Here is a 16,297-nt window from a genome sequence, read left to right on the forward strand (position 1 = left end):
ATTAAAGGTTCAAATAAGTTCATTAGGTATCAAGAAATAACGAACAGCAATTTTTACAGCATTAAACGTCAATAAATAAACTGTTGTTCATTTTTAATTCATGTTGTTTTATAATACATTAGCCAATGTTAATTTCTGCAGCATATAATGTTAAAAATGTAGACACTAACATTAAAAAGTTTGAGGTTAGTCAGATTGAAAAATAAATAAATAAATAAATAAATAAATAAATAAATAAATAATATTTTTTTCCCCAAATAACATTGATTAAATTGATCAAAAGTGACAGTATTTAAAAAAAAATATATTTCAAATAAATGCTTTTCTTTTGAACGTTTTATTCATCAAAGAATCCTGACAAAAATGTATCGTGTTTTCCACAAGAAAATTAAGCAGAACTACTGTTTTAAGATGTGATAATTAACAAACAAATAAAGAATAAAAGTTTCTTGGAACACCAAATCAGCCTATTTATTTACTTTGCAATCACATGATTAAATTTTATATTAAAATACATATTAAAGTAGTTTTTCAACAGCTATTTTAAATTGTAATTATTTCACAGCGTTAATGTTTTTATTGTATGCTTGTTTAAACAAATTCAGCCTTTGTAAGCATACAATACTTTAAAAAATTATTTAAATATAATTAATTTATAATTAAAAAATGTAAACAAACACCAAACGTTTGAACATTAATACATTAGATTAATAAATACTGTAAAAGTATTGTTCATTGTTAGTGTAGGTAGGATGTCTAATGCATTAACCGATATTTCTTAATAGAAGCAGGAAATGGTTTGTTTTTTGGTAAAAAAAAAAAAAACATATAAAGAGAACAGTATGAGCAAAATGACACACACATCTTCTTCTTGTTCTGTATTATTCCCCAAAGGCCAAATAAAAGTTGCCTTTGTGTTTCTTGCATCTGTATTTGTGATTGCCTGCGTGTTTGTGAGTCGCTCTATACTAATATGAATTCCTTCCGTACCGTGAAACGTACTGCCATTGCCATTAATGGGACTAACTGCTCCAGCAGATTTACAGAACTGACATTAAGAATCCTGCAAATGAGAATTTATGTTTCTAACGACTTCAGAATCCAATTTTATTTAAATTAGTAAGCGCTTATGTATTTTTTTCTTTTAAGTTAAAAGCACTTGCAGCGTTCTAGAGTTTCATATGGCAGTTTTGTGAGTAACTTTTGGCTTGTTTGTAAAAGTACACTTTAGAAATGTATAATTTAAGTTGGTCAATAATAATGGGACAGAGCAGTGAGCAAGGACGAGAGGGATTTGTCTAATGGACACAGATGTATGGGGCGGCACTGAGATGTGTGGCTTCCTGAGACCCGGCTGGCCTCTTGCGGTTGTTCTCTTCCCCTCTCTGGCCTGTTTGAAAACTGAACCCCCGATCGGAGCAAGCGGGAGAGAGCCGCTACTCAGATTCCAGTTATTGGAAATCGTTGGGTGGCTCCGACCCAGAGACGACCCAAAACACATCCACATCCATCTGTCTCAAAGCACGCGCTCGAGAAAAAAAAACACGAACAGATCGATGTCTCTTTATTCCTTAAAAACACTTGAAGTCAAATCAATTTATGTTCTCTCATTTAAATCGTGCGGTCGTTGCCGTCCTTGAGTCAGGTTACTGTGCCTGTACGGCTGGGAACCGGAGGGCTAGTTCTGCCACTGCTAATCAGCGCTAACACTAGCCTCGCCGCTAATCAAGCTAACTATAGCCAGGCAGCCCACGCTTCGTTTGCCTTTTAGCTTGTGGCTTCATTAGAGTCAGTCATTGCCTGTAAGGTGTGTGTTAGCAGACGCACTGTTTGTTTGGCATACGCCGTGTTGCACAGGAAAAGCAAATTAGAGTTGATCTCATATGCATTTTTATTACATGTTCGAATGACATGAAGTGGCTTTAGTTGCTTAACTCCATACGTAATTTGATTTATAACAATAAATCCGCTCTTACACGCACACGCATGATTTACGAGCTTGCGGTGTAACTACGAAAGAGGCGTGTGGGTGCCACAGATCTGGGCTTGGAAACCTTGGGTGTAAATGTCAACCCAGTCAGTGATTTATATGCATATGTATAAGTGTCAGTGTGGTCCGTCTGGCGTGTGCGTAACTCACCGAGGTCATCGATTTTGATGTTGGGTCTTAGAGTGTAGTCTGGCTCTGTGGGCTGGGGCTCATCATCTGAATCAGATGCTGGGAAGACATGAAAGGAGAATCAGAACACACACTCTCCGCTCTCTCTGAAGGATCTTATACATGCTGTCAAAGGCCTTGGGAATTTATTTGTAAGCTCCTCCAGGTCATACAGCACTGGATGGATGGGAGCTGGGGCCCCTGTTCGGGCTACATACATCAAAAGTGTGTATTACGAATCACAAAACAATGGTCTACTAGTTGACAACTTGTCTGACAATTATGAACAGTCAAGGGATTTACTGGGGCACCACTGAGCTCTATAGGGGACAATAGGAAAGTAGATCTGATTCCAGCTGTGAGTCATCATCATCCTCGTTTGGGTTCCCTATTAAGTTCTGCTTTTTCCGTCTCTCTTTGTCCGGTGTTGAGCGTTGATGTATAGTGTGTTGCCAACTACCTGTATGACTAACCTGTAGGAGTGTCCTTTTTCAATAAACCTAAATAAATGGATAGAATGTTTTAGGGCAATCAAAATTTGTGTATTAATAAAATTTTATTTTTTACACATTTATTGAATTTGACTTTTTTAAGTTAACTTTTTTCTTTTTTAAGAGTTTGATGTTTACAGAAAATTATGATTAATTGAAATATGATTATTCTTTTGACTTTTATTAATTTTAACAGTAATAAAATTGCATATAGTGTTGTGAAAAAATAATAGTTGAGTTATTTTCTGTAAATGTGCTTTGAAACTATAATGTTTTCATATTTATTTTAGGTATTTATTGTAAAATTTATTGTAAATTTTCTATTTTCTAATTTATTGTGGAAAAAAATCATATAATTTAAAGTGAAAGTGATGCAAAATAATTTTGAAATGAAATGTTTTGTAGTTGGTAGAAAAGTCTGCCAGCTTTAAAGTGAAAACATGTAATTTATTGTGAATATGAAATACATTTACCATTTATTGTGAAATTGTTAAACAAATAAATCTGAAATTACTTTTTTTTAAATCTAATAGTAAGATAAAATGTTCTCTCATCTTAGAAGACAGTAAAAATGTGTCAGATAATATTTTAATAATGTGTTTCGCCTTCTGACTCATTCTGAAATATTTCATTGTTGTTTTAACTTTGGTATTTAGCATTGCTTAAAAAAAAGAAGTAAAACCCTTAGAGAAAAGTTGCAAGGCTAACTTCTTTGGCCGAGCTTCAGAGACATGGCTTGGATTAATCCAGGATTAGGTTTTTGTTTAATTAGGACATTTAAGTAGCATTTATAAACGTTCCTTAGAGAAAAAAATGGGGTAAAAAACATTACTGCTGAGAATCTTGAGACAAACCAATGGCACCGACATATTTTAAGATATGCTAGAGCAAGATGCTTTCAGTTAAACCAACTCAAACATGCATTTTAGGCTGGGATTAGTTTAAACTTTGTCTGTGAAACCAGGGGTTTATGCGTCCCATTGTTGCTACTGAATAAAAAAATAAAACGAGTAATTGTGACTTTTTATCTCAGATTTCTAGTTGTACAATCACAATTTAGACTTTTTCTCTCACAATTGCGAGTTATACAATCAGAATTCTGAGATATAAACTCGCAATTGTGTGATATAAAGTCACAATTCAGACTGAGAAATAAAGTCAGAATTGTGACTTTATATCACTCAATTGCGACTTTATAACAACTTTATTTAGTGGCGGAAACGGGCTTCCATAGTTCATGCGTCCCATTACAAGTGTTATGTTTTTTAATACGCCGCATTGAATTTGAGTCCAACTTTTAAAAATGCATTGGAAAACTACTGAATTTAGTTTCGTTCTTTTTTTAGCTCAGTGGATCCAGATCTTGGTTTCAAAGGCCACCCATCACTGCACAACGTATCTCTTTATTCTAACACACCTGACTCAACTCATCGGCTCATTAGTAGTTTTCCACATCCTTATAAATACATCAGCCCTGCTCCAGCCCTTTTGAACTCAAGGCACTGGAGTTCAGACCTGACTGAGCAGGACTAACAGATTCATCTTGACACAAGAACTCAGAGACTCCAAGAGAGGGGGCAGAGGTTAAGACAGCACACAGTATGCTCTCTCTTTCTCTCTCTCGCATACGTACACTGAGCTGAATATTATTAATGAACATGAGCACTGACAGAAAGAGAGGGTGAGGGTTAAAATAACACTCAGTGCCTGCAAACTGACTGCAAGAGAGCATGAATCCTGACAGCACCTGGAAACAAGAGAGAAGAGGGAGAGAGGGGGAACAAATGACAGAGGAGGAGTAATAGAATGGTTTATAGCACTGTTTCCCTTTTTTGCCTTATATACACCAACAGCCTGATATGCATGTTTTTTTTAAACAGCAATCAGCTTGATATTTTTTCAACTGGCTAAGACATTTGAAGTCAAAAAAATATATTATAATTTACAGAGAACAAATGAATAACTGTGGAAAAAAAAATCTTAATTCATGGCCACCATTGAACTAAAACAATGGAACAATTTCTTAATTTGCTGTAATTTATTATACATTTTTCCCACGTCATGTGCAGGGCTCCATTATTATTATTATTTTTTTCTATTTGAATTTTTGTTATATAAGTGATGATTTTTGTTATATACACTACTTTTCATAAGTTTAGGGTCAGTACAATTTATTAATGTTTATGAAAGTAGTCGCTTATGCTCAGGCTGCATTTACTTGATCATAAATAGAGTAATATTGCAAAATATTTTTTTTTAATTATTATTATTATTATATTTCAAAATATTATTTATTCCAGTGATGGCAAAGCTAAATTTTCAACATCATTACTCCAGTCTTCGGTGTCACATGATCCTTCAGAAATCATTCTAATATGCTGATTTGCTGCTTAAAGCTACACTGTGTAACTTTTTTAGTTTATTTTTTGCTAAAAACACTTACGTTTCGTCCACACTGATCCGGCGTTTTAGAAGCATGCATCCGATATTTTTCGAAACCGGGTCCCAAAGTGGATAAATCTGAAAACGATCGTCTCCCGTTTTCGTGTGTACAGCGAATCCGTTCTGAAACGGTGATGTCATCACACTACGTCCATCACGGTGAAGAGTTAAAGGGATACAACTACGGGCACTGGGCATGCGCACATCAATATCGCGTCATTTAATTAACGTATCTGCATTATTGTAAGGGTATGTTTTGGGTTGGGGTAGGTGTAGGCATTAATAAAACACATCTGTTAAGTAGCAAATGTATTTATTGTTATTTTATTGTGAGATTTTGGCTCACCTCCGACCACTGCTATACCCCTTCTAGCCACAACTCTTCTTCTCCGTTTTTAGTGTATTTCTGTGGCAGAATTACAGCGCCACACACTGGCCTGGCATGCAAACTACATCATTTTTAGTCCGTTTTTGTAATCTCGTGTGGACGCAGATATTTCTTGAAACGAGGATAAAAAAGATCGGATTGGGAAAGCGCTGGCTTCGTGTGGACGGGGCCTAAGTTCTTCAAAAAATATATGTGCTCATTAATGTATATTTACTTCTTTTAAGTATTCTCGTAAATTTATAATATGCCATTGAAAATACATACAGGTGAGGGGTTCGAATGCTGGTCGCCATGTTGCCCCTCCATCTTGAAAGTACATTAGCCAAAGAGGGACCTACCCTTAAATTCAAGCTTCGCTTTTCGTGTTTTAACACTCAATGGCGTTTTAACACTCGAGGTCTAACTGGAAGCCATGTTAATCTTGGACTAAATTGGCCACCGTAGGAGTTAAAACAAAATTGGAATTGAGAGGAACAGAAACTAGTATTCACTGGATGATTATATACCTTTTCACCACTAGATGGGGGAAATTATCACACAGTGTAGCTTTAAGAAACATTTCTTATTATTATCATTGTTGAAAACCGTTTGTAGAAACAGTAATATGTTTTTTCATGATTAAACAATTGTCACTTTAATCGACTGAATGCATACTTGCTGAATAAAAGTAGTTTCTTTAAAACAAATAATCTCACTGACTAAAAACTTTTAGAAAATCCTTTCAAGTGCTCTGTAATGAGAATCACTGTAGTGACAAACAACAACATTAAGACATGAAACCCAGTGGGGAAAGCGAGTGAGAGAGTGTGCAGATTGATTTAATCCTCAAAAAGACAGATAGTAGAGAAACCTGGACTGAGTGCACTTCATAAAGGGGTGGACAGGTGGATCAATTGACTGAAAAATAGAATGGATGGATGGATGAAATGATAAGGTGATGGATGGATGGATGATGGTTGAACGATGGATGGATGGACAGAGGTCGATACCTGTTGAGCAGCAGACATACACTCTTAATCTCAGGCAGCTCCGCCCATGGTGATGAGTGGGTGTGGCTAAAAACAGGAAAATGTCAATCATTCTGTCAGTCATCAGAAATACTGTAATATTCTGTAATATTGAACACAGAAAAACTTTAAATAATAAATATAAAAGTCTAGTATCTAAAAAGAAGCTTGTACTGATACCTTATATGAAAATGCAAGAATAAGGTCCTATAGATACAGTAGAGTATACAAATATAATAGTATGTATATTTTATACACTTATACATGAATAAGCCCATTTATGAATATTATAGTTATGAATATAATGCATATAAATACAATAATTTATTGTATTATTTGAAATCAACATTTATTAGGCAGGGCAACAAATTTAAATTAATATTCACATAATATGAACTTAACTACCAAACAAAAATAATGTAGTTTTGCTATATATATATATATATATATATATATATATATATATATATATATATATATATATATATAACTTTTTTAGGAGATAATTTTGTATTTTTTTCTTTTTGATGGACATCTCCCGGACAGGTTTCCTGACATTCATAATACAATAATGTAAATAGCTGTGTTACAAAAGACAAGGAATTGTGTATAGCTGAGCTAGAGCACAACATATACTCACAGATATAATAATACTCCTGCCCGACATGGAACTCATAGCCGAGCGAGAAGGCGCTGTAGCGCTGAAACTTTTCAGAGAATTTGATCGGCGCGTGTGGGGCGTGGGGACGGTTACACTCCCAGCGTTTGAAGCCCAGCTGCGGGTCACATGTACGGTAACCGCGATAGCTGACCATGTAGAGCACGTACTGCTCGGCCACACCTCTCTGGCTGCTGTTGTAGTGAGGACAGTAGATATCCAGATAGTCATTGACATTCACCTGCACCGTGTAGCCCTCCTTACGTAGTCTGATGACACAGAGAAACACACGTATAGTTATTGCTCAAATAATGCTAGACACCAAACTTGCAATAAATAAATAAATAACCCAGCGTACAGTATAGGCAGCTGCAATGCAATTACCAGTTTTCTATACTTAAAATAAGCAGTTAAAAGATAAAAAAAAAAAAAAAAATAATTTTAATAAAGGAAAGTGTATATTTGGAGTGCTGTCAGTCACTATCGTTGAACAGGGTTCTTACACATTTTCCTTTTCAGAAGTCCATACTTTTTCCATACATGATGAGAAGAAGCCTCCTAACCTGCATTTTTGCTAAATGTAAATGTGTTCCTTGAATTCATTCAGTCTCATGTTCGACAATCACTAAATAACAAACTTTTGCCATAAGAAATTGGCAATGATAAATTGCCAAGCTGAATGTGAGAAGTAGAAATGCCCTCGAATTTAGAATCAGTCAAGCACATCTGATTTAAAATAGCAAGAGGTCGGTGCAGCATATTTCACGTTCCTCCAAAATGAAAAGAAAAAAAAAAAAAGTGTTTTTTCAGCCCCTATAGTGACCTCTCCTATAGAGGAAATGAGCCAGTAATCTGAGTGAAGCTCATTTGCCATTTTATAGATTATATATCTAGCAACATTTACAGTATATCATTACACATCAGGGCAAAGCAGGTAGTTGTTTTATAAATCATCATCATCACACGCACACTTATATGCTTTACAGGGACTCTCCATAGACATATTGGTTTTTATACAGTTCGAAATGTACATTCTGTCCCCCTCCACTAACCCCAGCTCTAAACCTTCCCACTACACAAAACTTCCTGCATTTCTTGAATTTCAAAAAACACTAATAGTATGTGTTTAAGCCATGTTTATGTTGTAATACCCATGTCATTATACACATTTGTAGTGTTTCAGACACATTTGTAGACCATTTTTGAAAGTCTTGGTCTTGTCTCTGTCTCATCTCCGTTTCAGACTTAAAGGACTCAGGATTTTGTTTCAAGACCAGTCAAGACCACTGCCAGGATATTGCCAGTGCATTGTCTGATATAATTATTAACATCATTAATGTAATTGGATGTAAAACTTACTCCAGTTGCAATCAATATCTTTTTTCTAATTTTACTGATTTATTGTACTGGTTCTGAAATGAGGGATTATGTCAAAAATGCCACCAAAATTAATACAAATGCTCACAAAATTCAAGATATTGCTGAAAAAAGTATTTTTAGAGATCTGGATTTTATTATAACGTGTTATAAATAAGAAATATCACAAAAGCTGATGATATCACAAATATCATGAGATTAATGATCTCATTTGATTGGTAAAAGCTGCTCTATATATCTTATTCAAATTATATGTATTGATTAAAATAAGTCATTTCTATGGTGGTCATGTGGATTTTTATGAATTTAAGAAGTGCTGGTCTGGTCTGGTCTTGTTCTTAACCCCTCGAAGTCTTGTCTTGGTCTCAGATTAGGTGGTCTTGCCTACATACACATTTGTCCTCATAAATCACATCGTCTATACCGTGCTATACGCCCCCCGCCCCCCCCCCCCCCCCCCCCCACACACACACAGGTCTTTCCTTTTCCTCCAAGGTTAAAGGAGGACAAATAAGTTTTCACATGATGATGGATGCATTTTCCTCGGCTGCAGTTCAGGCAGAATCAGTGCAAGTTTGTATCAGACATTTGCATTTCGGGGGAAGCTCCCTCGGGCCTGAGAGATATAGAATGAAGGTGAGAGACGACGAGTGATGGCTGTGTTGGGACCTGTAGTAATATATTGTTCTACCGCTCCAGTGCGCAGCTGTATTGACTATGAGTCTTACCGTTCCAAGACGGAGTCTGATGAAAGCGCGCGTAACGCAACGTATATAAACAACGAGTAGCCGGAGAATGCAGCTCTCGTGGGACGAGCCTCGGCCTACTGCAGGTTGGAAAAGTTGCACCGCAAGTGTCAGAATTCAAAACACAAGCGTGGTCCCTTCTTCACGGCACTCGTTTGTCAATGTCACACCAGCAGACACCGAGAGGACGGAGTGAAACTAAGCGGGCTCTCAATTGTTGCCATAATAACGTCTGGCCAGCAGGTGTCAGTATTTAGATGCGCAAATATCAATTTCTTTTCCTCGGTTCTAGGTCACTTCTCCTGGGAGATTATTATTCAATTATTAAATGAAGATCAAAAACGCTGCATTAACGCCTCTCCCCCTTCGCACTCGTCTCTGATCCTCACTCACTCATTTCTCCGTCTCACTTTTAAATGCAAATGATGGTGTGTAAGCGCAATGTTTGCTTTTTGTCTGTAGTAGGCTATATCACGCCACACCCCTCTACACACATTCATTCATGATTCACGCAACATGTGCAAAACGGAAAGAAAACTTAAACGGGAGAAAGTCCAGATTGTATAGCCGTGTAGTATCTTTGATAAAAATATAAGCGAAAAAGGCCCATAATAACCTGTAGCCTATAGGCCTACATTAAAACTGTAATGACATGTTCCGGAAATCAGGAGGCATTTCTATAGGTTTCATTTTAAAAGAAAATGTCTAGGTTAGGCCTATATGTGGCCAAAAACGTCAGCACACATCTTTTGAGTGTTTCCAATTTTAAAAGTAAAATAAAGATAAACAGTTTATTGAATAGGCTACATGTCGACCATTAGGGCATGTCGTTCATTACAGGCCTTTCTTTATGCAGGTTAGACACCAATCATTTAACATTAACAAAGATAAAAACGTATAGCCCGGCAGGCATTGTATGCTATGGTCAAAATGTTTGCCAATAAATAGGCCTATTGTAATCCATTTAAAATAATTAAATAATTTTTTTTAAGATTTAAAATACATGCAGCTTGCCTCGTCCTGAATTTTTCGAAATGATTTATTTTCTTCAAAAATATTTTTTTTCTTCGTCCAATAAATTATAGCCTATCTTTGACATTGCCCAGATGTAATGCCAGCTTTGCTTTGTTTCTGTTTAGTTTTTTCAAGAAATGAGAAAGACAAAGAGTGACTGACAGGACGAGCCAAATTTGAATGTGTGTGTAGGCTTATGTCAGATTTCCTAGCTATATCTACTTTTGTGTTTCAAGGATAAAGCACACAAAAGAAGCCTTTCAAAATGAGTGCTAAAACAAAAGCCCTTTTTTGTATCTTTCATTACAAATATATTTCCAGTGCAGGAATGATGACAGTAAAGTCAGTGGCGGAAGACTGATGGAAGGGAATCTGCATTTGTTATTATGTCCACGAGGGGGCGATGAGGAGAACAAACGTAACCACACATTCAAAAATGATCCTGGAGTATGGCTGGCACACAATTTCTCCACAGCTCAGAAGAGTAACCCCTATGTCTACAAGAGCAAATCATAGCTAACATTTGAAAGAACACACACACACGATTAACATGATGTGTGTAGGGCTGTATGGTTTGTGTGGGTCCACACAAGATGCTGAGCTGGGCAGCCGGTCAGAGCAAGATCAAGACTCAGTGGATCAATGTCACTCTGAGAGAGAGGCAACAACAGAGACCAAAGCTTCGACAAGAGAACAAAAGCCAAGAAAACCACTTCCATCTGAAACAACTGCCTATATAAGCATTTTAGTTCGCTTCATTAATCAAATGTTGCAAGTACACCAAGAAATCCCTTTATTACAGTCCATTTCTTGTTTTTGGACACATTAATTAAAATGCTCATCCTTTCCATGTAGTACTTGAGTAAGATGCACATTTCTCATAGTTACACATGTGCAGAATGATTGTGCCTACAGAGCATATCTGTAATGAGAGAGAGAGAGAGAGAGAGAGAGAGAGAGAGAGAGAGAGAGAGAGAGAGATGACAGAGCTGAATCAGCACCACAGGAGAAACAGCAGCTCTCTTCTCTTCCCTCGTTGTTCTTTTCTGTTCTTCTAATTAACCTCCTCAAACCGTTTAATTAAAGGAGAGCATCTGTCCTGCGAACAGTTGACAAAACACATGTGAGGTGTGTTAATACACAAACACACAAACGCACATGCTGCGTTCTATAAAGGACACCTGCAGATTCACTGATGACTGTGGACTAAAAGTAAGAGTGCATGTTCAATGAACATACAGACTAATGCATCGCGTCAGTTAAGCAGTGCGGCCGATCACATGCACAAGAGGGCTGGTGTTCGAAAATATCATGATATTCAGACCAACAGGGTGACTTTATACAACAGTTAAATAAACAAAATGTTCACATTAAGTAACATTTAAGACACAATGCCATTTACCTTGTCTAATTTTGCTCCGTGAATGCATAGTTCCAAACAAAGCCAAACCGTTTTGCATCTCCGAGCAAACACGCACATGTTCATTTACTTGAGTAAATGATTCAATGGCTCACTCTCTTTAGAATCAAATTGTCTGTGTAAACGGTTCCCTCACTCACTTGTTTACGATCCTGAATGAATCAGTGTTTTTGAACGAACTGCTTAAAGTCACTGTGTCCGAAAGCTTAGACAGCTGACTTTTTGCCTTGTTGCCCAATCAGGCAATAACTTTGAAGCAGTTTGAACACTAAGATACCTCACGAAACTTAGCCTACTTCGGATAGATTTCTGAGGCAGCATAATGGTTTAATTATCTACACTCTAAAAAAAATTGGTGCTATTTATCACTAAAAGTGGTTCTTGGTTTGTAATCATATAGGGGAACCACTTTTGGTGCCAAATAGCACCATATCTTTAAAGGTGTTCTACAGCACCTTTGTCAAATGGTGCTATGTAGAACCCATAAGAGGTGCCATATCACATTTTTTTTCTTCCTCAATAATGGTGCTAAACGGCACCAACATTAGTTCTTTGGCGTGTAAAGAACCTTTAAAGGGGCTTGAAAGGTTCTTTGTATGGCAGTGGTGCTATATAGCACATTTACCACCCAAAAAACGCTGAAGAACCATACAGGTTATGTATATGGTAACGGTGCTACATACATAGCACCTCAGTCATCCCAAAGAACTGGTAAAGAACCACTGAAGAACCACTGAAGCACCAAGATTTGGTGCTATACAGCACTTAAAGTGGTTCCCCTATGATTACAAGCCAAATAACCACTTTTAGTACTATATAGCACCATTTTTTTAAGAGTGTACAACAAAATAGAAGCATTTTTTTGATTACGGCAAAGCTAATTTCTCACTAATGACATCAAAAGTGGCAAACGTTGGTCAGAAACGTACATTTACACAAACTGACTACCAACCACAACTTTCAGACACCATCTTTAAATTTTAGCTCAACTGTCACGGAATAGAAAGCACAGTATTGAAGGATATCATAGGCAGCGAAGGATATATCTATGCTGTCTTCAAAAATCAATCAGATGAAGGACTCTCAGGAGACAGGAAAGAAGAAGTGAAGCAAACATTGGATTCTGATGTGCTATGATGCCTTCCTACCTTGGAATGCGTCCTCCGAAGGCAGCATTTTTAAGCTTTCGAAAGCAGTCAACAGCTCACTCACTTGTTACGTTCCTGAATGAATCAGTGTTTTTGAACAAATCTCGCCCTATTTTAATGATCTGAGCGCATGGTGCAAAACAGCATGGTCAAATATGGTTGGACCTAGTCTCTTAATGAGTCATGGGCATAACGTGCAATAAAACAATCACAGTCTCATCTCTCATTTAAAAGCCAGTTGTGCTTACTCCATGACAGATTTGCTATTTACATGATGAAATTTGCACCCTGTGATCAGAAGAGTGTATTTACATTGTCCACCCACCTATAGTCGCAAATTTAAAACGCACAGTTTAAATAACAAAAAAAAAAAAAAAAACTGTGCCATTGATTTTTAGCTGTCTCAAAATAGCAAGAAACCAACAAAGCGCCTCAAACACACCTTGTTTTGAGACAAGCACGCCCATGGGTGAACAGATGGGCGCAAATGCAATTGCTTTTTAAACAAGTTGCCGCTTAATGTGAAAATGAAATTGTAATCGGTTTGAGAGGGGTGGTATAAACCTTTTCATGAACCGATCAAACGAAAAATTCCACCATGTAAATGACCTGACCCAATTACTTTTGAGTGTATGTCCTTTACGTGACACGATATACAGCGCGCGCCGCGCTCACACATTTTTCTGTGTGAGGTAAACTTTTTATTTCATAAGAAGTTATGAAGATAATGTTGGAATAATGACACAGACATAGGCTACACCCTCTCATCTTGACAGCATTTGTCCCAGGCACTTTTTACTTCAACTACGCCTGAAGAGTACATTTTTCTGCGATTATTATTACACTTTACAACAAATAAATAGCTTTTATAAAACTGTATTAAGTCCTGGTGGTCGTTGAGAGTTGCTATGGCTACAGTTAACACAATCCAGCTTCTGGAGAGGACAGCGTCGACATTTCTGACTGTGCGCGCATGTCACAAAATGAATGCGCCTGAAAGTCAGCACATGTAAACCCCAGATCGTTTTAGATAACATCTCCCCTGAATCTTTCGGAATGATTTTACTCACTTGTTCAATTCCTGAATGTATCAGGGTTTTTGAACAAATCCCACACTGAAAATGATTCAGTGTCTCACTGATAAAGACTTTTTGTTCCCAGTTGCATTTTTTGTGATTTCACTAAAACGTCAGACCGACTTCAAATGTTCTTTATTTCATCTCTTTATTTCATTTTCCTACAAAAAGCTGTGCATATTAGGCGTGCATTTCACCTGCATGTTTTTTGTCATGTCTTATCTATAAAGAGGAGCCAAGAGCCTCAAAAAACAGGTGCATGACTCCCCTGATAGTATTTAGTGCTCCATCTCCATTTTGTGTTTCCATCTAATTATTTGGTCAATCCCATTACTCATTTTGTTCCCCCCTCTTGCTTTCTTTTTTTAAATCGTCCTTTATTTCCTCCTTTACAGCGATAAATTATTGAAAGGTTATTAAATTCAGAGGCATCATAGAGCCGCTGCTGCCGGCTCATACACACACACACACACACACACAAACATGCATGTGGTTGCAAACGTGCCAAATGCCACCCCGATAAAATTAATACGGCATCTACTCTCTGCAGCCAAACAGATGTTGACTACCGGTATTCACTGCGATCAGAGCCGGTTTTTAATCAATCAAACTTTCTCGTAATCAGTGTTTCAGCGGGACAGAAGGAAGAGTGTGTGTTTGGTTTTAAATCTGCTAAGGAATTGATATGTGTCGGTGGGGGAGAGTTCAGCCGCTGTTACCTGCTCTCAAGGCCGACCTCATCACCGCTCCCCTCACATCAGCAGAGTGTGTGTGTCCGTGTGTGTGTGTGTGAGCGTAAATCACACACACCTCCACTCACTTCCCCTCGTTTCAAAGCCCATTTGCCACAGGCAATTAGAAACCAACCAATCTCTTGCTCTCTTTCACTTTAACTCCTCTCTGCGGCTCATTCTCGATGTCTCACTCCTTTCTGCCGTTCTCCTTCCTCTTCTCTGACTCTTTATCGATGCGGTCGCTCACTGTCACAGCACTGATGGCGAGTTTTAGCCTTCTGAACTCTACTAATCCAACAGATAAATTCACTCTCACTCACACACACACAGTAAAGTGCCACTTTCTGACATTGGTCGATAGTATGTGAAGTTTTAAGTCAACCCAGGGGAGTCTGTTTATTAAACAGAGGGTGCCGATATGATTTTCAATACACACAATAATTCCTCCCGTTCATTATATATCAGTTTAGCCAAACTATTTTTTCGATTTTCTTCTCAGTCACCTCTACACAGACACAGATGAACCGGCCTCACACACACACCCACTGGTCCTCAGTTTACAGTTTATTACCCCCTTTCTTCTGAACAATGAGGACATGGCTCTCTCACTCTCCTCTGCATCTTTCCTTCACCCCCTCGCTCTCTTTATTGCAAGTTCAAGTAAGTTTACAGAACACAGCTCCCCTCTGAGCAATGAAAAGGAGAATATATCCGTCTGTTGGGCCTTGTTTCTTTGTGTGTGTGGGCACGTCTCTGTTTATTCTTCTATGTTATTACATGTTATTAGCTGTGGGCAGGTGATCTCCCATCATGCACATGGAAAGCAAAGCTCTTAATGTTAATGATTGCTCAATTGTTTGGCATGTTTAACTTTTGGATTAGCTCTAATTCTTAAGATTGCATATATAGGCAAGATGCCAGATTCAACCGCTCCAGCATCTGCCATCTTTGAATGGTTAAAGGGGTGGTTGCATGCCATTTCAGTTTTTTAACTTTAGTTAGTGTGTAATGTTGCTGCTTGTGCATAAACAGTATCTGCAAAGCTCCAGCTCTGAAAGTTCAATGTAAGCGGAGATATTGTCTTGTAAAGTTACGGCAGTTTACAAAAACGGCCGGTTTGGACTACAACGAGCTTCTTCCTGGGTTGGTGAAATCATAAACCCTTTCTAGTCACTGCAAATGTCACTTTTGCCCATAATGGTGAGGGGCGTGGCGTTTCCGGAAAACCTGTGCTTGGCACTTCAGCCAAAAAAAAAAAAAAAAAAAAATACATGAAACTACATTTGGACATCTAACCAATCTAAGACCATTGCGTTTTTCAGAGGGATGGGCTTCATAGAAGCAGAAAGTAAACGAGCCGTTCAAAGGACAGTGGAGACAGCCGTGTGGAATAAACGTAAAATATAAGAAAAATACGGCGCAAAAAAAAAAAGTATTAAGATGTTATACTGTGCCCCATAAACACAACCAAGCCTAGAAAAAAACACGAAACCACCCCTTTAAGATTATGCTGTTCATCACTCACACTTACAAATCAACATATTTTCATTGAATATTTCACAGCAATATGCAGTCTATGGCTGTAAAATCCACAAGCTGTATATTTCAGACAATGCTGAAATCCTAGCTGCTGTATGA

General features: G+C 37.5%; 1 protein-coding gene across 1 annotated transcript in view; it reads right to left on the reverse strand.

The window, feature by feature from the left end:
* efna3b (ephrin-A3b) overlaps positions 1 to 16,297 on the reverse strand; it is an 80,039-nt gene that overhangs the window by 5,205 nt on the left and 58,537 nt on the right. The window contains exons 2-4 of the mRNA XM_067448781.1: positions 7,127 to 7,413; positions 6,469 to 6,534; positions 2,141 to 2,218 (exon numbers count right to left, since the gene is read on the reverse strand). Coding sequence (XP_067304882.1) covers positions 2,141 to 2,218; positions 6,469 to 6,534; positions 7,127 to 7,413 — 431 coding nt within the window. The remainder of the gene's footprint in view (positions 1 to 2,140; positions 2,219 to 6,468; positions 6,535 to 7,126; positions 7,414 to 16,297) is intronic.

This window comes from Pseudorasbora parva, chromosome 7, assembly GCF_024679245.1.
Source record: "Pseudorasbora parva isolate DD20220531a chromosome 7, ASM2467924v1, whole genome shotgun sequence".
Classification (NCBI taxonomy): Eukaryota; Metazoa; Chordata; class Actinopteri; order Cypriniformes; family Gobionidae; genus Pseudorasbora; species Pseudorasbora parva.